The 25922-nt window shown below is 34.8% G+C and overlaps 2 protein-coding genes across 3 annotated transcripts; both read right to left on the bottom strand.

The window, feature by feature from the left end:
* Window positions 1-1855: 1855 nt before the first annotated feature.
* On the bottom strand, window positions 1856-7774 carry LOC132560310 (uncharacterized). Of its 2 annotated transcripts, none has more exons than XM_060224981.1 (2): window positions 7689-7774; window positions 1856-3581 (listed from the first exon to the last, which is right to left on the bottom strand). In XM_060224981.1, exons 1-2 carry the CDS (start codon window positions 7731-7733, stop codon window positions 2193-2195), a joined length of 1434 nt encoding a protein of 477 aa, XP_060080964.1. In that variant the 5' UTR covers window positions 7734-7774; the 3' UTR covers window positions 1856-2192. The 2 variants fall into 2 exon arrangements, with proteins under 2 accessions (XP_060080964.1, XP_060080972.1); XM_060224989.1 differs by lacking the exon at window positions 7689-7774 and adding an exon at window positions 5681-5847.
* A 1182-nt stretch (window positions 7775-8956) lies between these two features.
* Window positions 8957-18680, bottom strand: LOC132561093 (uncharacterized). The gene is made up of 6 exons (XM_060225826.1): window positions 18546-18680; window positions 18044-18154; window positions 17468-17540; window positions 11142-11392; window positions 10641-10757; window positions 8957-9307 (listed from the first exon to the last, which is right to left on the bottom strand). Exons 1-6 carry the CDS (start codon window positions 18678-18680, stop codon window positions 8957-8959), a joined length of 1038 nt encoding a protein of 345 aa, XP_060081809.1.
* Between the last annotated feature and the right edge of the window lie 7242 nt (window positions 18681-25922).

Genomic DNA, 25922 nt, shown 5'->3' with positions numbered 1-25922 from the left:
TGTGTTGTTCGCATATAAGTTATTGTGGATATACGAATTCATCATTGCGCTAACACGCAAACAATTATAGAGCGGTGAAATTTCATTAAGTCGAAATAACTTCGGGGTATACGCTCTCCATATAACAAGATATTCTTAATGTATGACAGTATATCCTCCCCATATCACCAGATATTCTTAATGTATGACAGTATAACCTCTCCATGTCGCCAGATATTAATGTATGATAGTATATCCTCTCCCATATCACCAGATATTCTTTATGTATGACAGTATATCGGATCCATATCACCAGATATTCTTAATGTATGACAGTATATCCTCTCCATGTCGCCAGATATTTATGTATGACAGTATATGCTCTCCGTGTCACCAGATATTATTAATGTATGACAGTATATCCTCCCCATATCACAAGATATTCTTAACGATGATAGTATATACTCTACATATCACGAGATATTCTTAATGTATGACAGTATATCCTCTCCATGTCGCCAGATATTAATGTATGACAGTATATCCTCCCCATATCACCAGATATTAATGTATGACAGTATATCCTCCCCATCTCCCCATATCACCAGATATTTATAATGTATAACAGTATATCCTCCCCATATCTCCAGATATTCTTGATGTCTGGCTGACTGCAGTCAAAGATGATAAGGAATTATGTAGCTTTTGAAAACGTCGTCTTGCGGATCAGTCAGTCGCGTTGTTGATTTTTTCCTTGTCATCTAAGACAGAAATCCAAGTTTTAAATGTGTACAGATCATTTCTGTGATATTATAATTTTAACAGAAAAAATGAAGGATTTGTGAATTTGAGTCTAGGTACTAAAAGCTAATAACAGCAATTCTTATCGGGAACGTGTGTCAGGCTCTCTGATATCTTTGTGTAGTTTATATCAGTTCAACACGCATTCGTCAATTAATTATTTATATCATTTTAACTTTTCTAAAATATCAAAATCTTTATTTCTTTCGAGGAAAAGTACAACGAATCTCTTCATTGAGCGCATAATACCACATCTATTTAAAGTCAAACCTCGCCGATTTTGTGATAAAGAATGATAGAATCGAAACACTATTTGTTTATGAATTTACAAAAAAAATGAGTTTTTTAGCACATAGCCCATGAATTGAAGCAGTGTTATGTAAATATAGCTAGACGTGAATGCATATGCATATTTTGCTATTCTCGTACTATTAGGGGTAAAAAATCGGTATTTAAACTAGAACAGCTTTTAAGCACTACAAATGTTAAAGAGTGGAATTTTAGTGAGTTTGTGTATGAGGAAACACTTTAAAATCATCAATTCACTGTAATTTACTGTCCATTCTCTACTTAATCAATTGTTGTGGTAACACCATTGATAAAGCTTTATGTATTAAACAAAACCATCTACATTTGAAACCAAATCTTTTTTTGTCGGGTCCTGTATCGGGTACACATAATACTTAATTATAGCAATTTTCTAAGTCCTGGATAAGTCCTTTATTAAGTACGACTTAAACGTTGAGTAAAAAAAAAAATCATTTTTAGTGAACCAGTAAACATGGTGTAGAAGTAATTGGTAAAACCGCCAATCTGACCAAAAAGAATTCCAAAGTAAGATTGATGTACGGCGTATTAGCTCTTTAGATACCAGAGGGTAGTATGTCTCCATTAAGTTTAACGCTGCATTCCAAACATAGTTTCGACTGATTTGAAAGTGTAACTTAAACTTCAGCCAGGAAAATTTGGCATTAAGAGCACAAATGTTGTCAATTCTAGATTGTTTTCACCACTGTACTGGCAACTCTTAAGTAACATATTAACGCCGTTCAATAAACTGATCTCAAAAGACAACTTAAGACATTTTTTTTATCAAAACGAGGCAAATATAAATACAACATGGCTCCAGCATAAAAATGATCTCTTACAACATAACATGCAAAAATCAGAGAAAGATCACAACATCCATATTCGCACGAGTGAATCAGCACGGTCTCTCGAGAGTACTGTAGCAGACAAGTGTGAAAATAGGTCAGTATGACGGTTGGACGAATAGGCACATCAAATAAGTCATTATGAATTTTTATATAATATTCGAAACTGACTTGTAAATCATTAAAAAATATGTATAAAACAAAAATGTCCTGCACCACACTTGAACTCGTTAATCCGACGCTTTCAAACCTGATATTTTACATCATATTTTTAAACTCCCTGTCCGTCAAAGGCCGCCATTTCCAATCGTGTTTCTGCGCAACTTCGTTTTCCATCCGATTATAACAGCGTGCATTAGTTCTTAATTTCATGTAAAATTCCTCAGACCAGTCTCGATCGCGTGGCCAGTCCGACCGCTTGATAATGGCGTTTGCCCGTACGAGGAACGTCTCCAATGACCTTCCCTCGTGCGAGAGCAAGAGAACAGTTGCCGTTGATATGCGTTCATTGATGATGAGGGTTTTGAGCTTCGGACAATTTTTCACCATCATTACAAAAGAAGAATCTCCTCTTTCGTGGAATGATCTGGGGCCATGGACACGCGGGATTCCTTTCTGGATAAACAGTTCAAGAGTTTTACTGTAGAAGTGGACAAAGTCCATTGCATCTGCATGCGAAATTTTGTAGTAGGGCGTGTCGTAAACGATACTAGTCACAGGTGCATGTGGCTGAAGCAACAGTGAGTTTTTACACTTTCCACGAATTTCTAGCGTGACCTTAAGGAACGGTGCCATATCTTTGATGATACGCCAGGCGTCTGCTGAAACAGGCTCTGTGGCGCACGTGTACTTATCCTGAACAAGACGAAGGTCAGAGAGCCCTGTTCCCGCCAATAGGATCGCTACCTCGTCATCAACGTGCTGATTACTCACAGTGAGACGCTGAAGACAATCGAATCTTGCCAATTGTGGAATTGGAGTGTCAGCTTTTGCACAGTTGATGATCTCAAGAAAGCGAATAGATTCGGTATTGTATTTAAGAGCGGCCTCAAACAAGCCAGGTACGTCCTCCTCCGCAAGCAAAAGTTGATTGATACTCAAGGTTTTGAGGTTCTTGATACAGGCTATCAGTGTGTTGAGTTCTTGGAGGATTTGCCCGCCGGTTCCGAACACCATGTTTCCATTGATACCGCGACTTTCGCAAGCAAACGTAAACTGGAAAGTGTGCAGCAGGGGAATAGGAAATTCTTCAAAGAACGAGAGAAATGAGCTGAGGACACCCAAGAAAAGAAGATTATAAAAGTCACTGATCGGACAAATAATGATCTTTTTAAAAAGCGTCCCGACACTATTGAGACAGTTTTGTGCCTTTCTTGGACACAACTCACGAGTGAATCCTTTGAACAAGTTATATCGTCGTCTCGTGAGAGTTCCTTCTTCGAAAAGAAATGTCTCCCAGACGCGCGGAGAGTAAAATGTCTTGTACCATGATTTACACACACGCGACGCCTGATGGCGGGCTTTGGGGGTCAACATAGCGAAGATGTCCTCCAGCAGAATGTCAGGTAGGTGAGCCCAGCCGTATTCATCTTCCACTTCCTCTAGTTCCGGTTCTCTATTCTTGTCGAAGCCAAAAAGTCGGAGATACTGAAAGTATATGAGGTTGAAATTAAATAACTTCATTCTTAGAAGACGAAATTGGAAATAATACAAATCAAATGCCTTTTATAATACTTGTAGCCATGCTACAGACGTCTTGACCGAAACATATCTCGGTGTACACCTAGGGGCCAGGTACCGTGTCAAATGCATGTTTTTATCAGACGGGGTCCTTTCTTTACGGATTGTTATTCTTGACGCCAAGATCATGACTAATTTTCGTGCTGGAGGAACATGATGGAGATATGATAAGTTACTGATAAAATGGAAAAGACGACGGTATACTGTGCTGGTAGGACTAATAGTGAGTAAATGAATTGGTAAACATACTGGTGAGTTGAATAGAGGATAGAAATGTATGTGTGTGAATTACTGTACTGGTAGAAGTAAGGATGAATGACGGTACGGTTAGTTACAATGGGGAAGAAATGGGGGTGAGTTACGTTAAGGAAGCAGCGATGTTAAGTTACAATGGGGAGGAGTGATGACAGTAACAAGTGAGGGAAAGTGAGCGTGAGTTACTATGAGGGTAAATGTTATGAAGGTGTAAGAGAGTACGAGTGTCTGTCCATATAGTAGCGAAAGTGAATTCCTGTAGAAGTGAGGGTTAGTTACTGTACTGGTAGAAGTGAAGGTTAGTTACTGTACTGGTAGAAGTGAAGGTTAGTTACAGTACTTGTAGAAGTGAAGGTTAGTTACTGTACTGATAAAATTAGGGTTAGTTGGTGTACTGGTAGAAGTAAGGGTAGTTACTGGACTGGTAGAAGTAAGGGTTAGGTACTGTACTGGTAGAAGTGAGGGTTAGTTACTGTACTTATAAAAATTAGGGTTAGTTACTGAACTGGTGGAACTGAGGGTTAAGTGCTGTACTGGTAGAAGTGAGAGTTAGTTACTGTACTGGTAGAAGTGAAGGTTAGTTACTGTACTGGCAGAAGTGAAGGTTAGTTACTGTACTGGTAGAAGTGAGGGTTAGTTACTGTACTGGTAGAAGTGAAGGTTAGTTACAGTACTTGTAGAAGTGAAGGTTAGTTACTGTACTGGTAGAAGTGAGGGTTAGTTACTGTACTGGTAGAAGTGAGGGTTAGGTACTGTACTGGTAGAAGTGAGGGTTAGTTACTGTACTGATATAAATTAGGGTTAGTTACTGAACTGGTGGAACTGGGGGTTAAGTACTGAACTGGTAGAACTGAGGGTTAAGTACTGTACTGGTAGAAGTGAGGGTTAGTTACTGTACCGGTAGAAGTGAAGGTTAGTTACTGTACTGGCAGAAGTGAGGGTTAGTTACTGTACTGGTAGAGGTCATGGTTAGTTACTGTACTGGTAGAAGTGAGGGTTAGTTACTGTACCGGTAGAAGTGAAGGTTAGTTACTGTACTGGTAGAAGTGAGGGTTAGTTACTGTACTGGTAGAAGTGAGGGTTAGTTACTGTACTGGTAGAAGTGAAGGTTAGTTACTGTACTGGTAGAAGTGAAGGTTAGTTACTGTACTGGTAGAAGTGAGGGTTAGTTACTGTACTGGTAGAAGTGAGGGTTAGTTACTGTACTGGTAGAAGTGAGGGTTAGTTACTGTACTGGTAGAAGTGAAGGTTAGTTTCTGTACTGGCAGAAGTGAGGGTTAGTTACTGTACTGGTAGAAGTGAGGGTTAGTTACTGTACTGGTAGAAGTGAGGGTTAGTTACTGTACTAGTAGATGTGAAGGTTAGTTACTGTACTGGTAGAACTGAGGGTTAAGTACTGTACTGGTAGAGGTCATGGTTAGTTACTGTTTTGCTAGAAGTGAAGGTTAGTTACTATATGGGTAAACCTTTACCGTTTGCATTGTTAACGGATTTCAGTAGTTGATGAAGGAGAGAACAAGAAATCCGAGTTCTACTGATGCTTATGAACGTGTCGAACATGTATGTATAACGCAATAGATTCCGTAATACACTGTACGATCACTGTTAAATCGAAGATTTTGTGAATTATATATCTGACACATCTAACAAACATAATATCGTTTTGAAAACTCTTTTTTGAAAAAGCAAAAATTTTAAAAAAAATTATATAAATAAAAAAAAAACAAAAATGGATTGAGTATAGTACTCACATGGTACAGATCTGAAGACAGCATGCCTGTATCTATCTACTACCGTCTACTACAGCAGTCTACATACACTGGTCTGTACGTGCCCGTGTACAAGTTTATATACAATGAATGCATACCCGCGCGCACTTCACTTTTTCGCGTTCTGTAAAGTTATTTGTAAACAAAACGTCACTTGTTTCGGAGATACATATGGTGCCGGCTTTGATTTGGGGACACCACTTCGACCTCTTTTTCATATTCAACCCACATTACCATACATCCGTGTTTATGTCCGGAATATGCGTCTTTGGCAACCAGCCATATTGCTCAGCAACTTACGAACGAAGATATACAGCCGTTTGCTGAAAGTTCCTGAATTTGCTTTCCTACTTGTTGGTAAACGACGAAAATGTCATTAGTTTTTATTTCCTGCATGTTTTGGAAAGATTCGGACCTCTTCAGATTTAAGATTGACTTTTTTTGTAGTAGCTGGTAATCTGTTGTCTGACTGTCTAGCCGAATAGAGTGGTTCGTTATAAGAATGTTGTGAGAGAAAGAAATTTTAGAGTGACATTCAGTACAAGTGGCCCTACTTTGTGATGTATAAGCCCAGCTTCACTTGGAGTGTAGTGGATAATCAGATCCTTGTCATAAATATCAAGACAAGTCTATCTTCACTTAAACTGTGACAGATTCTCTGGTTATTGTGATCGACTGTAACAGATTCCCAGGCCCCTGTGATACAAACCAACCAGGACAGGCCCATCTTTACTTAGACAGTAACATATTTCCAGGCCCCTGTGATACAGACCAGAACAGGTCCATCATCACTTAGACTGTAACATATTCCAAGGCCCCTGTGATACAGACCAGGACAGGCCCATCTCCACTTAGACTGTAACATATTCCAAGGCCCCTGTGATACAGACCAGGACAGGCCCATCTCCACTTAGACTGTAACATATTCCCAGGCCCCTGTGATACAGACCAGGACAGGCCCATCTCCACTTAGACTGTAACATATTCCCAGGCCCCTGTGATACAGACCAGGACAGGCCCATCTCCACTTAGACTTCAACAGATTCTCAGGTCTAATTGATTGCAACGTCTGCACTGATCTTACTTCTATCTGAATTACAATGGTTATATCACCGATATTTAACATCATATTATCTCACTGGTGTTTTCACGAAACAATCTACAGTGTTTACAGTAATAGAATGGTATCACTCATTTTAATATAATGTGGATCACCCGAGAGATCAAATAGATACTGTTCATTCATGTTATCATCACGAGGATCATACTGTTCATCCCCGGCCGGTTCGCGGAGTAATAGAAGCTAACATCAAAGGTTTAGTGTTACTGGCTAGGATTTTACAGTTTACACTGTTGCTTTCTGAAACAAGATACCGAGACTGAAGATAAAATCTCGAGCGAATGTCCACCCGTGGTCTTACACGGTCATTCCAAACGATGGCCCGATATACCGGTCAGAAACCAATGCTGAATGCATAGTGAATTTTTGTTTGAATATCCAAAAATAAATGAAACGGACTATGGCCCGTCCACTAACTATTAATTTGAAGGGTGAATTATTTTGGTCGGGATTATATTCATTTACATATTCTTGTAGATGTTACCTTCGATCAAACCTAAAAATCGTCAAGATGTTTAATACTTGACTCAGCGTGCCGTAATCATACATGTTGGTGATGAAACGGAGCAAAAAAAATCACGAGTGAGGTACGCAGAAGTCAGCACGTGCTTTACAGAAATAACCTATATATAAAATGTAAACAATAACAAAGAGCACACGTGATCGTTCTTCGTCGTTCCTCGCTTCAACTGCGCAGTATAGCATTGACGCTGGTGGACGCAGCATCCCGTTCACTTGTTTAGGCGTAGTCTGATACATACTGCTTGTGCCACATATTTTCAAATGTTTTTGAATTGTTTCTAAACAATTTCCTTACATTTCTTGGCTGACATGTAATGATAATTGATAGTGATTTTAAAAGAAACCCACCAGCGTTAACTGTTCCATATCCGAGTCTTCGAGTTCCTCCGCCATTCTGCTATGCCCTTATACCCTTGAATTACTGTTGGCAATAATTCTTCTTCAGCATCCAGGGGAGACTACTCTGCATGAGTATCAGTTTACATATGCACTGGTGTGTTCAGTATTTAGGAGTCGTTAAACAAGTCTGCCTAAATTCCTTGCCATAAGAAATGCTTAATCGCTTAAAATAAATTGCACTTTTTGTTTTGGAAATAATCCAGGTCAAATAATTTCATGCAGACTAAAATTCTTTGTTTACAAAACTTCTAACGTTATCGGTAATATCTTTGCTCACCATCACTGCTACATCGTCAGTTCTGTGTTTACTCCAGAATTATGTCATCATTAATTATGTTTGGGATGTTTGGTCAGTATGTTTGACTTGGATGCTATCTTTTATATTCCCGTCGTTCTCATCATGTTTCACGCTTCTTGAAAATATTATTCTATGACTAAGATTTGTGTTATACGTTCTGTGCATGCTGAAAATTCTCAAAAGTTACACGTACGTGATTCAGTGTATGTCTGTATACCAAATAGTGACACACATATACTGTATAATCTTCAATATAAACCAACAAACCTAAGTTAGAGCCAGCAAACTGACTCAAAAGACGTTCTAAATTGTAAAGATATGTTTTCTCTATTTATAAATATCTCAATGTAGAATAAATGTAAACTCGTTACATGCACCATCTTCTGTCCAAATCTATGTAATATAGATAGACAAACTTCAAGATATAAGCTGAAGTTGTAAAGGATTTAATATAGACATGCATTCAATAGTTGTACAAACTTTTATATAGCCAATTATTATAGTAAATACTTATATACTCTACAATACAGATTATAATTACATTCACGTGATTTCACGTGTATTTGAAACGAGATCAAGATTAAAGAAAACAAAAACAAAAATTCAACCGAGCCTCTGACAAATAAAATGAAACAACTCTTTCAAATACCCGTACACACATTCTTCAATGTTTGGCGCAAATGTTATCTATTTAATCCCGAATATCAATGATAACCGGGTAGTACAAGGTATGTAACTTAGAGAATTAAAATGACTCCAACCCTGTCACCAGAATCGGATCTGATCTATACACTTGACTTTAACCAGCAGACAGCGCCATTTCAAATTTACCAGTAGTTTATTGTTGTATATTGTTCCTTGCTTAGAATGACTTTCAACAATAAAAAAATATATATATCTGGATGGACCTTTCCCGCCACTAGAATATGTTTCTCCTGATGTGTCTGTATTTATCTCGAAGTGTAAAACACAGCTTATCAATCATACTCAGTATCATGGAATCTCTGTTACAGCGCCAACAGTCGTCTGCTCCCTCAGCAACGCACCATTTGTCTAGACGAAGCCTAACCACTGTGGAGGGGACGGAACTTTCTAGGGCAGAAATGGAGAAAGAAAGTTCACAGAGAAGACTCTTTGTGTTGATTTCTATCTGAAGAAAGTTCAGAATTAACTCGGAATTTTCGAAAGTTGCTTCGTCCTCTTTCATAAGTTCCAACATACCAAGGAAGTCTGTCATAGTATGAAAGTCCCGTTTCAGTGATCGATATATCTGTAACACAAAGGCGTATATAACAGAAAGATGTTAAAATCCTATTAAAACCTCAAGAAACGAGAGTGAAATTTTCTCTTCCGTTCAAGACGACTCATTAGTTAAGCAGAAAAATAAACTTGTATGGCGAGTGTTTTCCTTAAAAACATCAAGTTCATGAACTGAAAGAAAAAAGTGTTACTAAAACTTGACAAAATTGAAGTCAGCGGTGTGAGGAAAAGTACCTTTGCTAGAATTAAGTTTATCGAAAATTTTGATTTTCATTAAAACATTTAAATTTTCCAATAAATATAAAAAAATAATGTTTTGGGATGCTACTACATATATCTGATTTCTGCCATTTTGTTATGTTTTTTATTTTGAAATACATTTATATAGAAATAATAAAATAAAAGTAAGAGAAATTGAATTTTATTAATTACATAATTTTCCCCGAATATATAAACCCCGCGTAGCGTTCCTGGATAATTTTAAAACCCTTTTTAGAAACCTTGTCTACTTTCCCAGTTCCCCAGGATATATGCTTCCTCGGCCCTTTGTGAAAAATGACACTGTCACTTATCTAATTAAAGAAAGTAACAGTGCGATTATGTAAACCCTTATCAGATTCCCAGAGTATATAAATCTTGATTAGACGTTATGAATCCTTATTAGATTCTCAGGGGATATGAATCCTTATTAGATTCCCAGAGTATATAAAACCTTATTAGATTATCAGGGTATACAAAACCTTATTAGATTCCCAAGGTATATAAAACCTTATTAGATTCCCAGGGTATATAAATCCTTATTAGATTATCAGGGTATATAAAACCTTATTAGATTATCAGGGTATACAAAACCTTATTAGATTATCAGGGTACACAAAACCTTATTAGATTATCAGGGTATACAAAACCTTATTAGATTATCAGAGTATATAAAACCTTATTAGATTATCAGGGTATATAAAACCTTATTAGATTATCAGGGTATATAAAACCTTATTAGATTATCAGGGTATATTAATCCTTATTAGATTCCCAGGGTATATAAAACCTTATTAGATTCTCAGGGTATATCAAACCTTGTTAGTTTTTCTGGGTATATTATATAAAACCTTGTTAGATTCCCTGTGTATACTATATAAAATCTGGTTAGACTGCGTGTGTTTCAATAAACCATTGTTAGATCTGTTATTGTCCCGTGAATATTCAAGTCCTTATCAAACCCATTTAATAAGTATTTATATAAATACAAAAATGCCAACATGTGAATAAAATTTTCATTCGAACTTAAAATAGATGAAACAATGCCAAAATATGTACAAATGAAATATTCAGTTTACACTTACCGTGAAGGGAGACAACTCCGACATCACAACAAAACTGGTTCTGTTGATGAGTTGAAAACACGGTGGAAAGTATGTTATCTCATCGATATCAGCAGATCTGGATAGTCTGTCTTCCTCCTGTAATATCAGAGAGTGGTGATTACTCACGATTTTAATCATTCGGTAGGATTGATACTAACCGAGAAAAAACAGTAAACTATCTAGGCGAGGAAAGTTTACAAAACGGTCAAAATTCAATTGTTTGAAAGTTAATGGCAATGAAAAATACAAGGGAAAACTAGGGAAAGGCAGATACGCAGAGGATGAAATAAAAAATCTACATCTGGAAGAACTAAGATAAATTCAGCTTCCTTAAAATAGCACCAAAATTGTTTTATTCACGTCAAATACGGTCATCTTGCTGTTCACAATCATATAATTGTTATTATTATGTTTCATTTAAATGTATTTTGATCTCATAGAAAACCAAACCAAATATGATGCTTTTCACAATAAACTTACATATAGACGAAGCAAGCTCGTCACACTGTGCTTCAGCTGGAGTGCCTTCCTCTCTAGACGATGGATGTTCCGTCTGAATGATGGCGGGATAACGACCTCATGGAATGGGAAATCGATGTCGGCTGGATACTGAGGAGGGACATTTTCTCCACAAATGTTCTTGGTGCCAATGTTAAGATCGGAAAACGCAGGAGAAAGTTCTCCCATCGACGGCAGCAAATATGACGCCACGCACAGGCAAGCCAACCATACTGTGAAGATGGAACATACCTGTATGATATGCATATTTTTTCTATACGATAGTTTACAGGAATCTTCGATAAAAAAAAAGTCACAACACTTGATCGTCGAAATATTTCTAGATTCCGTAAATTTTACAATATTGAACTAAAACTCTACATCAAACCATCCATCAATAATCCTAGGAACCACAGTAAGTCATATGTATATTGTGGTTACACATTACAAAGGCTTATTATGAATAACAAGACAAAACCTAAAACTCTGTTAAATGAAGAAGAGTGATAAAGATGTTACCATGATTTAGCAGATAAATGCCAAACCTAGTCTGTATTTTTTCTTACTCTGATGTAAAACACTCTTTAGGACTGAAGTATGAAACCCACAATTTGTCATTTGTTCCTTAAAAGCGTGTCCTCTATTTGAAAGTATTTGGCGCACTAATAGTATTGTATATGATACTTAACACCAACACTTTTCTTCCTGTTTCTTTTCAAAATGAAAAACATAAGATGATTTGACGTTCCAAGTGACAACATGATGTCGCCAATTTGAATTAAATGCCTTACCTGATCCTTTATCTTTTAGTACTGTTACCTGGTACGAAATATTTATACATAATTATTTTACACACTAAATTAGAGAACACAGACAAATAACTTGATTGAAAACCAACGCATTCAATCTTCTCTTCAGCTGTGTCCTAACAAGAAAACCTGACTCAGTGACTATAGAGAGCACCGCTATAATTGGTCACAAATGCGTGAGTTATATTATCATCGGAAAAGCTAGAGATGATTAAAAATATATAAGTTTCTAATGTCAAGCTGGTACAAATATTTATCACACTGGCTGATAATGAAATGATACATTGCAATGGGATAACTAGGTTACTTACGACTAAATGTTGTCATGTTCTAGATCACTACACTGTACTTACTAATGTATCTGATTCTTCAGAACGCAATGCTTTTATAAAGAAAACTGGGGAAAACTTTCCTAAAATTGGAAACCCTGTGGTTATTCCCAGTAGAACTAGTCATCTCTAATCCCACGAATAATAACACGCCTTTCTATTTTGTTACAAGCCATTTTCCTTTAGATGCCAATGGAATCGAAGAAGTAATTGCTATGCACTCAGTAATTTGTATAGCAATAGAAACTACCCTAAAGAAAGTTAAATACCTCTTTCTTTACCCATGAAACCAATACTGTGACTGTTTGCTTTATGGCTTTGTATTCAACTTGTGAATAATTGTCACGCGATTGTAGTAGTTGTACTTTACCATAATCCCAATAGGTATTTGTAACAATGAGTGAACTAATGAGTCACAGGTTTATACTCCAGGGTCAATGTCACCCTTTGACATTTTTTCCTGCTTTCAAGTGGGACTGAATTGATCAGCGTTTCTGACCAATGACAATTTGAATAATGTTGTACTCCGAAATATCACTGGTAATTTATGTGTATACCAAACCTATGATACAAAAATGTTACTGAAGTTATCGTGGAAAGTTTCTTGTTTTCTTTTCTTTTCACAAAGAGGTAAGTCCTTACTTTTATAGAATTGGCACTTCCCCCCTGTTTCTTTTTTCAATCGGAAATATTTGTAATTGCTTCCTCACCATCAAAATGAAGGTTTTAATTGTCTTAGTTTTGCTATCAATCTAAAGCAAGGGTGAAAGCTGTAATAAATACAACAAAAATAAGAGATCCTTTACACAGTTTATGTACATGTTCTTCTGTATATTATTCAGGTATGTTGTTGTTTGACATCTGTCTGACGGTCTAGGTCATATCAGTATAGAAAGACAGAGAAACAGCTCTACTGAACAAAACGACATTCAATAAAATTAGAAAAAAGATTCTTGTATCTTGACAAGTACGTGATCAATTGATTGGGTCCTAAAATGCCATATGACTAGTATTTGTTTTCATCTGCTTATAATTTTAAACAAGATTACATTCTTTGTGTTTTTGTTGTAATTATTGATTTGTGTGAGTAAACGCAAACATCGAACAGCATGTCAACATAGTAGTCTTGAGGGTTAAAAATAGCAAATACAACTAAATAAAAAGGGAAATCACCTCAAAATGCAACATTTTGTTCTACTAGAAATCCTCAGTGAAGTTAAGAATCCATATGGATGCAGATCATTGGAATCAAATGTTAAAATAAATATTCATGTAAATGCATATTATGTGCAGGTGTCATTCTTAATTAGAATAAGATGTGATATGTAGAACGTCAGCAAGGCTCAATCTCCAGATACTTTAGTTTTGGAAAAAATTATTCACAAGTAATATTCCAATAAAGCACAATTAAAATTAAATAATTAATTTTAAAAACTTGATATGATACATGATATGTACTTTTTCGGTAGTATTTTTCTTTTTTGTTACAATACAATTATTATATGAGAAGAATATATGTGATAATAACATTGCTTTAAAACGTTAGACCTTTTGTTATATCGAGTTAAAACCAACACGTAAATCATAGCATCGTCATATTAGAATAGAGCATTTGTTGTCCAATAATGACGCTGATATATACCCTAACGGGAAAGCTATATTTGAATTATCCATATATCATGTTAGGGTATATAGTATGTGAATATGAATTCTACTTCCTGTCGTTTAAGAACTTCTATTCAAATGACATTGCCAATCCGAAGAATTGCTCCGGAATGTTACTTTTGTGTGTTCATTCATTTTTATATAAAGATTTATTTATATTTTGTCTTTATTTTTATAACTATTATCAATTTGCATAATGTATTTCAGTATAAACAAGTATGAAAATAATAATAATAAACATCAGCAATATTTTATACCAGAAGTCTGTTCAGGCTAAATACCGCCATACTTTCAAAGCAGAAAAAAAACCTGTAATTTGCTATAGTTACTCAAGGCATCCAACTGAATGTAGATAACATAAGAACTTGTCCTCCGTCACCTTGTTCTTGATCTACATCTACTTGTAACTATGGTCTAACTGGGCACATGGTAACTTGTGATTTAACCATTATTCAAAATGTTAAGTACGAGAGCTTTTCATGAAGGGTCCTAGATATCGTGAAATCCCGTCTGTTAATTGGAATGTGAATTTCAAGATACTTCTAGATTCTGTTGAAAAAAAAGCATCCAGAAAATACCAACATGGCAACATCATCATACTTCAAACTCAAATTCCATAAAACTAGGGCCTAATATTAACAAAAGAAATATTAACACGGAGAATAAGACCAGGTGTTTCGGAAGAGTAAGCGTTTTCTGCTTCATCGACGACATCCGCTATGTAAACCGTGGTCAATCCCAGTAAGTAATGTCACGTTCTCAAATGAAAACAAGATATACAACAACGTACCCAGCAGGCAAATTAACGAGCATCAAATACGTCCAGCTTCATATCCCACAAAGAAACAGAATATTTCTCAATGAGATCACTATGGCGACCATAAAACTTTCCCATAAATTTCACCGGCCTGCATCTTTTGAACTCTTGTGTTAGGAACCAGAAATGGAAAATTCACAATAGGGAAATTTAAATCATCACGTTTATCGTACAACTGTCCATGTTGGCTTCGTTGTAGGAAAACGATCGAGATAAGCAGCTGCCGTAGAAGAGTCTGTCGTATCTTTGACTTCCATTTCTGATGGATATATACGATGGACGCAGTCAATAAATTTTCTTATAATTTTAAGACAAGACGTCATCAATATATCTGAAGGTGGAATTAAAGGATTTTCAAAGTCTTTCCACCAAACTCGACGAAGACGTTGTCAACAAAAAACTCAATGATTATTTTGTCCTCCGTATATTACTTCTTTGATTTTGACGTAAGTTTTACGAAATACGCTTCTGTATAGTTCACAGCTACATATTTATACCGCCGTTCACCTTTCTTGGAGAAGCAAGCTCTCATAACAAGAGAACGAAGGCGCCTCTTCCGTTTAGAATGGGGTAAGGTTGTGTACAGTGTGTAAATATAAAATGTTATTATAGAAGAAATGTTTTTAGAAGAGGGTGTTAAAGATTGGTCAAAAGTTCTCTGGAATTCTTCAAAATCCACACACTATTAACTCCATTTCTTGAGTAAACAGTATCACAAGAAGAGTGTAACCCAGTTTTGATAGTAATTGGAATGGTGGTTAGTAGTATAGAAAAAAGATTTGGTGATGAGGATACATTTGAAAATTTCATTGAATAAATTAATTAAAAGTTTTGTAAATTGTTATAGCCAATATAATGTATGTTTATGTGTAGATACATGTATTTATGTTATTGAAAGAATTAATGACAATGTGGATGATGACAGTGTGGTTGATGTCTGTTAAATGACAGCCCTCCTTTGTTGGGACATGTCCTTCGTGATTGTTCCTATACAACGATGTCTTTGTCAACAAAACATTTGAAAAATCAAATCAAATCATTTGATACTCAAAGTAGTGTTATTCATCTAGTACTTAGAGTCAAACACATTTGCTTTATAATTACATTTATTATATCAAAAAGACATGCTATAATAGGCCGATATTGTCCACGAAAAATGAGGTAAAATAGAAACTGACAAAAGGATCCGTATATGAAAAAATAATAATACGTGGCAAGGTATCATCCAATGAAAATAATAAAACGTAAAAGGTCATCATCCAGTGAAAATAATAAAACGTAAACAGTTATCATCCAATGAAAGATACGTAAAAGGTTATCATCCAGTGAAAATAATAAAACGTAAACAGTTATCATCCAATGAAAGATACGTAAAAAGTTATCATCCAGTGAAAATAATAAAACGTAAACAGTTATCATCCAATGAAAGATACGTAAAAAGTTATCATCCAGTGAAAATAATAAAACGTAAACAGTTATCATCCAATGAAAGATACGTAAAAAGTTATCATCCAGTGAAAATAATAAAACGTAAACAGTTATCATCCAATGAAAGATACGTAAAAAGTTATCATCCAGTGAAAATAATAAAACGTAAACAGTTATCATCAATGAAAGATACGTAAAAAGTTATCATCCAGTGAAAATAATAAAACGTAAACAGTTATCCCAATGAAAGATACGTAAAAAGTTATCATCCAGTGAAAATAATAAAACGTAAACAGTTATCATCCAATGAAAGATACGTAAAAAGTTATCATCCAGTGAAAATAATAAAACGTAAACAGTTATCATCCAATGAAAGATACGTAAAAGGTTATCATCCAGTGAAAATAATAAAACGTAAACAGTTATCATCCAATGAAAGATACGTAAAAGGTTATCATCCAGTGAAAATAATAAAACGTAAACAGTTATCATGGCAATTATAATACGTGACAAGTTAGCATCCAATGAAAATAGTAACACGTAAAAAGGTATCATTCAATAAAAAAAATAAACGTTATCCAGTGGAAATAAAGGATACAGAAAAAGATACCGCCCAGTGACGATATCAATTCAACATATAAGATAAGTATTTGTGATAAAAAAACACGTATATATTGATACATAAACTTCAATATGGTATAAAATACATAATCATAGCAAAGTGTGTAAGTTTAATACAACGATGGCATTAATTCGACCAAGTGCTGGAGGTAGTATGCTTTAGGAACCTAAGTCGAAAAATAGAAAGCAAATAAGATTTCACCAAAACAATTGGCCTAGATGCAATTGTTTTGACATGTCATTATTCCTTGTATAAAGTAATCCTTATAAGTTAATGTACAGAACAAGCATTACATGTTGAAACGACACATCGAAACTGTTTGCTCCTCATTCGTGTACAGCTGAAATACCTGCGACCTTATTTCGCATCGTATATCACGTGGCTTGACAATAAATGGGTATACTTGCTCTTCACGGCTTGTGAGGTATCGATGAGCTTGTCCATAACTAGAAAGTTGCGATCATACCAATCAAAACAGTTGTTTGTATGACACCATGAGGTCAGTAAAGGATACAGAGGGCCACAGGGTTGATCACCCCCGACACTTGGAAGGGACACACCGATCTCACACATGAGCTGTTTCGTCGCAATTTCAGCCCTAGTGATATGATGGTGGACATACAGATATCGCGAACAACCTTCGTGCATGCGCGTGAGGGCTCCCACGACCTTTCCTAATACTGTATAATCTGTTAATAAACTATCCCTCATCTGAAACAAAATATATATATACACATTATGATTATTTTAAAACTGTTTGCATTGTCCCTCCGCTGGCTATTTTGTATTTAATTTACACTCTTACAGATACCTAGTTGAAATCGGAGCTTTGAAAGAGCCATGGTTCTCTCTTTTCAAAGACTGCATGATAACGTAAAGTGAATAGGTCACTCTGAAAATGGTTTATTTCAGTAAAAAATGCTGTATTTTTCAAAAACGTTTCTGTGCGATACTAAACGTTGCAAATGTTTCATTTAAGAGATTTTCAGCTTTGAATAATATTTACTCGCCGTTGTTAGACTATATACATTCAGATAACGTGAAACTATATAAAAACACACAAACATGAAACATCTAACTATTTGACTTTTTTTTAAATCTCCATTCTAAAACTCTTGTGATAATGTCAACGGATTTACTGAAGAAAGTAAATTACAAAAACAAATGTGTGTGTATGCCAAGACTTTTCTTCTTTGATCAATTCATATACTTACTTCTTTTGCCGTGACGTTCTCATAAGGTAGATTATGAGGGAGGAGTGTTTCCATACATGAGCGACATTCCTCAGTCGGAGATGGTATGATGCTAGGACTACATCGGCCATACTAGCAAAGTATAACATTTGACAAATCCATTTGTATCCATGAAAAAAATATGAGATGATCGTACTGGCTCAGATAGATAGCTTGTGACATAGTACTGGTAATGTTATGTTCTCAAATGAGAACAACGTATACACTGACCCAACACGCAAAATAATGAGCATCAAACTCGTTCAGATCCATATCGCTTCAATAAAATCTCGATGAGATTGCTATTAAGAATGCAGAACTTCCAAATAAATTTTATCATTCTGCATAACCAACACAATGCTTAAGCCTAACCCGTTCATTACAAAGCTTGTTCTTCACAGAGTAACGAATATTGAAAACAAGCAGCAACAGGCCAAAGGGAAACAATGATTAGTCGTTATGTATTCGATACTCTACAACTTACCAGGTCGTCAAACGCTCTGTCCATCCGTTTAGCTTTCCTCCAAAGTCTCAGAGCTATGTTTCTGTCGAATACCTGAGAAGAACTGTGATTGGGGTCTCTCGCAGTACAAACATCCAGTTGTCCACATATTCCCATTATTTCAGACGTGGGTGTGTCGTGGTGCAATCCTGGACAGTCGGCCAAAACGCCGAACGTTTGGGCCAATAACAAACCTTTGAAACAAATTCATTTTATGATTTGTTTTTATCTGGTATGTCTATACATTGTATATAAGAATATATTACCGAACTGTCCCTATATTGCACAGAATAGAAAATAATTTGTTAAAACTATTTCGTTCTTCATTTCTCACAGTGTTTCTTTTAATACAATATTTAAGATTATTTAAGACAATGGTTTTATGGATGCTTTTCAAAACGGATGTAATACCAGTTTCAGGAAAACTATAAATCGGATTTGCTACACCCTCAGTCTACTCAAGGATTCTTACAAGACATTCTTTCAACGATATTCTCGCATATCGTTTTCAGGCGCGTTATTGTGAGAAATTAGTGCAAATCAAAAGGTGTTGAAGTTTACCTAAGTACAATAAACACATCATAGTAACAATATTAGAAAGGTGACTTCGGTATCAATCTGTGATCTTTAAAACTGTCTTGAAATATTGTCACTTGGTATTATATGGTTTCTTACGTGGGTTTTCCTGTCTAATATTGTATCATCTCAACAATGATCAGGTGGGGTACCGGTAACGCATTTGCCTTTAACCTAGGTGTCAGGGGTTCAATTCCAGAACGGATGTGAAAACTTTTTGGGGTCACCGGGTATTTCGGTTTCCTTCCATAGCATGGTGAAATTACATCAATGCACAGAATATCGGAAAAGTGTCTATTTTAGTGTAAATGGTTCAGATTTTCTTTTATAAGATGATACATACTTACTCACTTGAAAATTATTTTGTCATGTGAAAATTACCAAGGAATTAGAACCACTTTCCTGTATTAGCATGACAGCAAGACATATCCGTTGTGAAAGACAAGCTAATTTTATAATGACCCGGTCACACGGCACTTCGTACCATTCATTCAGCTAGAAATTAAACCGGATTCTTATACCATTTAAAACTTGGTCGGAGACTTAATCCGATTATTCCAAGCAAAGTAAAGAACAAGTGGGACATAACTTTTCTTGTCCCAGGACAATGGACACTGCTGGGGCATATTTCAGATTTGTCACATTAGCCTCAGTCATCATCTCGAAAGTAAAACGCCGTATAGGAAGTTTTGCAACAACTATAGACTGGATAAGGTTGTGATAAACAAATTGTCAATAACAATAAGTGACTCGTAAAAGTTGTTAAATCTATAGAAATTTCCTTTTTTAACTAATTATAGGTCTAATTGATATATAAATGTATTTTGTTGTTGTATTTTGGTTTTTTTATTATTTTTTTTTTGTACTAGTAATACATCGCGTGTACAATATACATGAACAAAGATATTAATATGATAATGAGTACATAACACGCCAATTAGCAAAAAAATTACACACAATTTTCAACTCTTTTTTTTTAAAATTGTTTCCAACTTTGTAGAAACGGAAACATTCGTTTCCTGTTTCTGGTTACAGGGTGTTAACAAGAAAGGTACTAAATTATGCAAACATTAAAAACTTATTTTATTGGTATCATAACACGGAGTTCGAGTTTATCAACAGTTTGTAAGTACGACAAAGTGCTGAAATATGAAGTCATAAGAAGGTACAACGCGCACACAAGTGAAAACCATATTAGCTTACATATATAGAGTTAAATACAGTAGAGCTAAGAATGAATTAAGCTGCAATTTATTGGTTGTTTTTTTAATTTTGTTTCTAGGACTCGTTAGTGATGCTAATGACCTAAATTTTGAAGCCATACGCATCATGGTATTACATCCAGTTATCTTTACTATAAACTTTTATTTAATTTCTCTTTACATAGCATCAGTAGTAACATCAAACACGTAATTGAAATTATACATGGAAACTAGTTTTACAACTTACACAAATCCATCTCCAGTTAAAGAAAACGTAATCGAAATTAAGAACATAAACTACCATACTATGTGAGAAGAGAAAAAAAACAATAATACCAATAGTATATTGTCTATAGGAGTAGAAGAGAGAGAAAGGGGGTATATTTATTTTTATATCATTACAGTGTTAACAACTCTAATGTTGATATCACGTCTGGACTTTGCAGAGAAAACAGAAAAGATTTTGCATGGATTTGTACAGATCGTATAAATCTGGATTTCTACTTTTGGTGAAAGTATTCTATTACATGACAACAAAAACGTAGAACTGAAGCTATTTTGTTACCTACTTTATCTCAATGACTTTGAAAAAGATACCTCAAGTTATTCTGTCAAAATATTGCGCTTTTGAAACAAGTGATTCTTAGTTCTGGAACACGATCCGGAGTCATGGTCCCCCAAGGAAAAGACCCTGCAGTTTTCACTTGATCTTATGGATGCTCTTTGGGGAAAATGTATTAGAATGTATGCATGGTTTGGTATTGTAAAAAGTTGCTTTGAATTACAACGATGATTGTATTACTATTAATACATTTTGCCATGTAAAGACACTTATTACCTAAATTCATGATATCAATTTGCTATGTTTCTTCCGGGATTGAATTGCATGACATTCAACCAGGTGACGGATTAACATACAAACAGCTTTTTTTCAGTAAGCATTTCCATGCAAATGTAGGTGAAGAGTGAGAATCATGATTTAAAAACAAAATCGACGAAGAAATGAAAAGCTATTTCACGTAGAATCATGAAAAAGTACAAGGGGGATAGACCAGATGTTCCGGAAGGTAAATCTTGGTCCAATTAAGTTTTGTCACGTTCCCTAATGAAGACAATATATACGAAGAACATCAAACACGCCTAGCTTCATATTTCACAAAGACCGACAGTAAAGCTTTTCAATAATCTTCATCACTTTGCATCTCTCGAAACCTGCGTTATCTTGCACAAAAATCTCGATACTTCGACATACTGAAAAGTTAATATTTTTGGTGAAGGATTTTGAAGATCAAATGATGTTATTTAGAAACATACAGGTTGAAAGAGCTTACTATTAGTCGCGCAATGGTTTTTTTCTAAAAAGGAAAATTACTGAGTCGAAAAAATGCTACCAAATGAGCAAGTATTGACAAATATGCAAAGGATTATTTTACAATCTAAGTGTTTGTAAATGGAGATGTATCTGTTATGAATCATGCTGCGAAAAAAATGATTAGGTATGAATTGGACCCTACCAGGTATCATCCATCTCATGGATACCTTCTAGTTATCCACCCTCCTGAATTCGTTTGGAAGACTGTTCCACACTCAAGATGTTTTAAATTAGAAGATTTCTGTCCAAATCTTATTGCGTTTATTCTCATTACCTCTGTTGTTCTTTCATGTCTGAAATTATAAGAAAAAAGCTGTTTGATAGAGATCAGATCCTATACAACCTCGGAAGTCATATCTTTACATGTACAAAAAACCTTTTCACATTTTTAAAATTATTTGATTATTTCAACTTAAACAGGCAGTCTTAATACATAGACCTCAAAGCACGTTCCAGAATCCGTTCCATTTTCTTAACACTATCCATGTAAGTACCAGGCGACTGTCCGATGTAGGCTTCGAGCTCCGCTACCCAGAGGCATGTGAAGGCTAATGATGAAGACAGTCAGACGCCATAACCATTGATACCGGGAAAGAATCATTGCATTTGATTTATATACATGTATAGCAAAATGGCTTTCTTTCAATTCAAGAATGGTCATCCAAATGGTAAGTGAGATTTCAACTCTGACTAAACATATAATCTCTTGAACAAGTAAACGATAAACAATAATCATTATCCGGTCCCCCCCCCAACTTGAAAGAACTCTTTTTACCTCTGAAACATCCTCACAAAAACATCTTCGTGAACTGATCATGCCAGGAACATTACTGATAAATATCCATAATACGCTTAGCATTTTTAAAAAACATTTCAGAAAAAATATTGAAGAATTGCCCATCGTAAGGAAAAGGAATTGTCACAATAAAATGGTCCTTGTGATTGTGAGTTGTCATGGTTGATATATTTCATATTTAATAAAATATTAAATCTCCTTTTCCTACACTAGTACAGTGCAGGTAGAGAGAGTTTTATATGTAAATTCTAATAAAATCATGAAGATGAACTTTAGATTTGTGTCGTGAAAATATCGATACCATGAGGGTTTTTCTAGCAAAATCATTGTGTCATTTGACATGATCTGCACAAAATAAAAGAAATGTTGTCCAAATTCGTGAATATTGCAATTTTTTTTAACTGTTCAACCAAAATTGCATGGTTTTCACCATGAAAACTTATACATATTTGTAAGCCCATCTTACCACAATTGTCATTTTAAATAAATAAAAATGCTTTAAGCGTTTGTTTTTTTTTCTTATTAAGATAACCTCTTGGAGAAATATATGTTTCGTTTAATTTGGACAAAAAAAAATGACACAAAAAATAGAACAAATTGCCAAATTTTATGACTAATATATTTTTTAATGTGAATGTACCATTAGTCATGTAAGATAATTAAACAGCCTATATCGTATATTTAAGAATGCTTGTCAGTCATACTGAGATTTCATTGCCCTCTTCATTTAAATACCCGAGATAAAGCATTTTGTCAAATCTGCGTTATATAATTTCTCATGCAAAGTGTTACACAATAAGAAGATATAACACTGCAAAGATTGTTGAATGTGTGGGTTTCCTTACTTCCTTGTCACCATAAATGTCAAAAAAATATATTTTCAAAAACTTTTATTCCGTTGTACTTTTTTCCTGTTATAATGTCGATATCAAAAAAGATGTCACAACTGTGTCCCTGTTTGGGCTATTTTTAGACAGTATGTAAGTGTAAGGAGATGATAATAGCAATGAAACCATCTGGCTACAAATCACTTATATAGTTGGCACCATTTATAGACCTGAAAATTCTGTTTTACCATTTTAGGACAATTTTAGATCAGCTATTCATAATGCGTTTTACATGTCATCAAATGTTATCATTACAGGGGATTTCAATGTAGATTTATTAACTGTTGCACCAACGCATGTTTTTGTAGATATAATGAATCCCCTCATTTTGTCAAATGTTATATTAGAACCCACTCGTGTAGGTCATACTAGATCAAGTTTACTTAATCCAGTTCTTTTAAGTGAATCTCTTTCCTGTATAGTCTCATATGTTATAGATATTGAAAGGTCAATTAGCGATCATATTGGTTGTACAGTTAGTGTTAAACTAACATTTTCTTTTAAATCAGTTTACAAACGTAAAGTTTGGTTGTATAAACGAGCAGATTTTGGTAAATTCAATTATCTTATAAATCAATTTGACTTGAGTGAAGCTTTTACAAATTCTCAATCAGTCGATATTGCTTATGAAACTTTAACTAATGCTTTTTTTTATGAAATTTGCAGCATTATCAATACCTTCGAAAGTTGTAACAATCAGACCAAATGATAAGCCATGGATGACAACAGAACAGAAAAAATATACGAATAAAAGATAATTTAATTAAAACAGCTAGAAAGACAAAAACACAACATGATATCAATCAGTTTAAAACTCAGAGAAATAAGGTCAAAAATATGAAGAAGTACTACAGACAAATATTTTATGAAAATGTCCATGGGCTAATAGATAGCTATTCTTCGTCCGACCCAAAAGCATATTGGATATTAATTAAACGTCTAATGAAATCTAGTGGTTCATCTGATACAATTCCAACTCTCATAGATCCAATGACGGATGAAATAATTATGAGTGATAAGGATAAAGCTGATGTACTTAAAGATTATTTTTGTAGTATAAGTCGTATTGATGAGGATAATGTCCCAGACCCCACCATTGCCCCAAAAATTAATAAAAAGTTTAATTCTATCAGAGTGAACTATACCGAAATTAAAGATGTCTTAGAAATATTGAAACTTGGCAAAGCCTCGGGCCATGATGAAATCAGTCAGCATATGTTAAAGAATGTCTGTAATTCAGTTTGTAAACCTCTTGAGTTATTATTTAATATGTTAGTTATGCCACTATTCAAAAAGGGTGAAAGACATTCTCCATCAAATTATCGTCCAATATCTCTCCTTTCTACCGTTGGCAAGGTTTTTGAACGTGTCATATTCAAACATATCCACAATTATTTTATTGAAAATTCGTTGTTCTATAAATACAATAAGGTTTTTACCTGGCCATTCTACATTGTTTCAGCTGATTGAAATGTATCATACTATTTGTTTATCTCTTGAAGAAAAAACACATACATGTATAGTCTTTTGTGACATAACAAAAGCTTTTGATCGTGTTTGGCATAATGGTTTGTGTATTAAGCTAAGATACTATGGTATAGAAGGAGAGTTATTGGCCTGGTTGAAAAATTATTTATCTATCTAACTTAGGTTTTATTGATGCTGGGGTTCCTCAAGGTTCTATCCTAAGTCCGTTATTATTTCTTATTTATAGTAATGATATTGCAGATGTATTTAATTCAGCCTCTCGTCTTTTCGCGGATGACACATCTCTTCAATACTCTTCATCTTCCTGTCACGAAATTCAAACTATTCTTAACAATGATCTGGAATCTTTAAATGCATGGGCTAAAGCATGGCTAGTATCTTTTAATCCAGATAAAACTGATGTTCTTTTTATTTCTAATAGAAACGAAATTGATGAATTATTAGAATAAGAGTTTGATGGTAAGTTTTTAGATTTTACAGATAATTATAGGCACCTTAGCGTAAATTTCAGCTCTAGTGCCAAATGGGGTGATCATATACCAATTATCTATTCTTCTGTTATGAAAAAAAAATAATGTTCTGAGAAAATTGAAATTTGTGTTAAAGCGAGATGCTCTTTTAAGAATTTATCGAACTTTTATTTTACCTGTATTAGAATACGCGTATGAATTATGGGACGGGTGCTCAATTTCTGAATCTGAAATGCTAGAAAAGGCCCAACGTGAGGCAGCAAGAATTATCACAGGTCTGCCATCCTATGCACATATTTATTCTTTAACTTTTGAAACTGGTTTAGAATCACTGTCTGGTTGGAGAAAGAGAAGGAAACTCCATCATTTATATAAAATGCATACTAACAAAACTCCTGAATATCTATCTTCCTTACTTTCCTCTACTGTTCAAGATGAAATTCGTTATACTTCGAGAAAGAATAATAATCATAGAATCCCATTCTTTCGTCTTTCAACTACCATGTCTTCTTTCTTGCCGTCTACTCTTCGGAGTTGGAATACACTTGATAGCTCTATCAGGTCATCG

The sequence above is a fragment of the Ylistrum balloti genome, unplaced genomic scaffold (assembly GCF_031769215.1).
Source record: "Ylistrum balloti isolate Yb309-2 unplaced genomic scaffold, AGI_CSIRO_Ybal_v1 Utg369668, whole genome shotgun sequence".
NCBI classification, from domain to species: Eukaryota; Metazoa; Mollusca; class Bivalvia; order Pectinida; family Pectinidae; genus Ylistrum; species Ylistrum balloti.
Note: the sequence above shows the minus strand (reverse complement) of the source record. Positions and strands in the feature narration are given on the sequence as shown.

Coding starts and splice junctions, on each gene's coding strand:
- LOC132560310 (XM_060224981.1), bottom strand. CDS start 7,733: ATGGCGGAGGAACTCGAAGACTCGGATATGGAACAGTTAACGCTG. Junction 3,582..7,688: donor ATATGGAACAGTTAACGCTG/GTGGGTTTCTTT, acceptor ATATACTTTCAG/TATCTCCGACTTTTTGGCTT.
- LOC132561093 (XM_060225826.1), bottom strand. CDS start 18,680: ATGGGAATATGTGGACAACTGGATGTTTGTACTGCGAGAGACCCCAAT. Junction 17,541..18,043: donor AGAACGTCACGGCAAAAGAA/GTAAGTATATGA, acceptor ATTTTGTTTCAG/ATGAGGGATAGTTTATTAAC. Junction 11,393..17,467: donor CCTCACGCGCATGCACGAAG/GTTGTTCGCGAT, acceptor CCATCTTCACAG/TATGGTTGGCTTGCCTGTGC.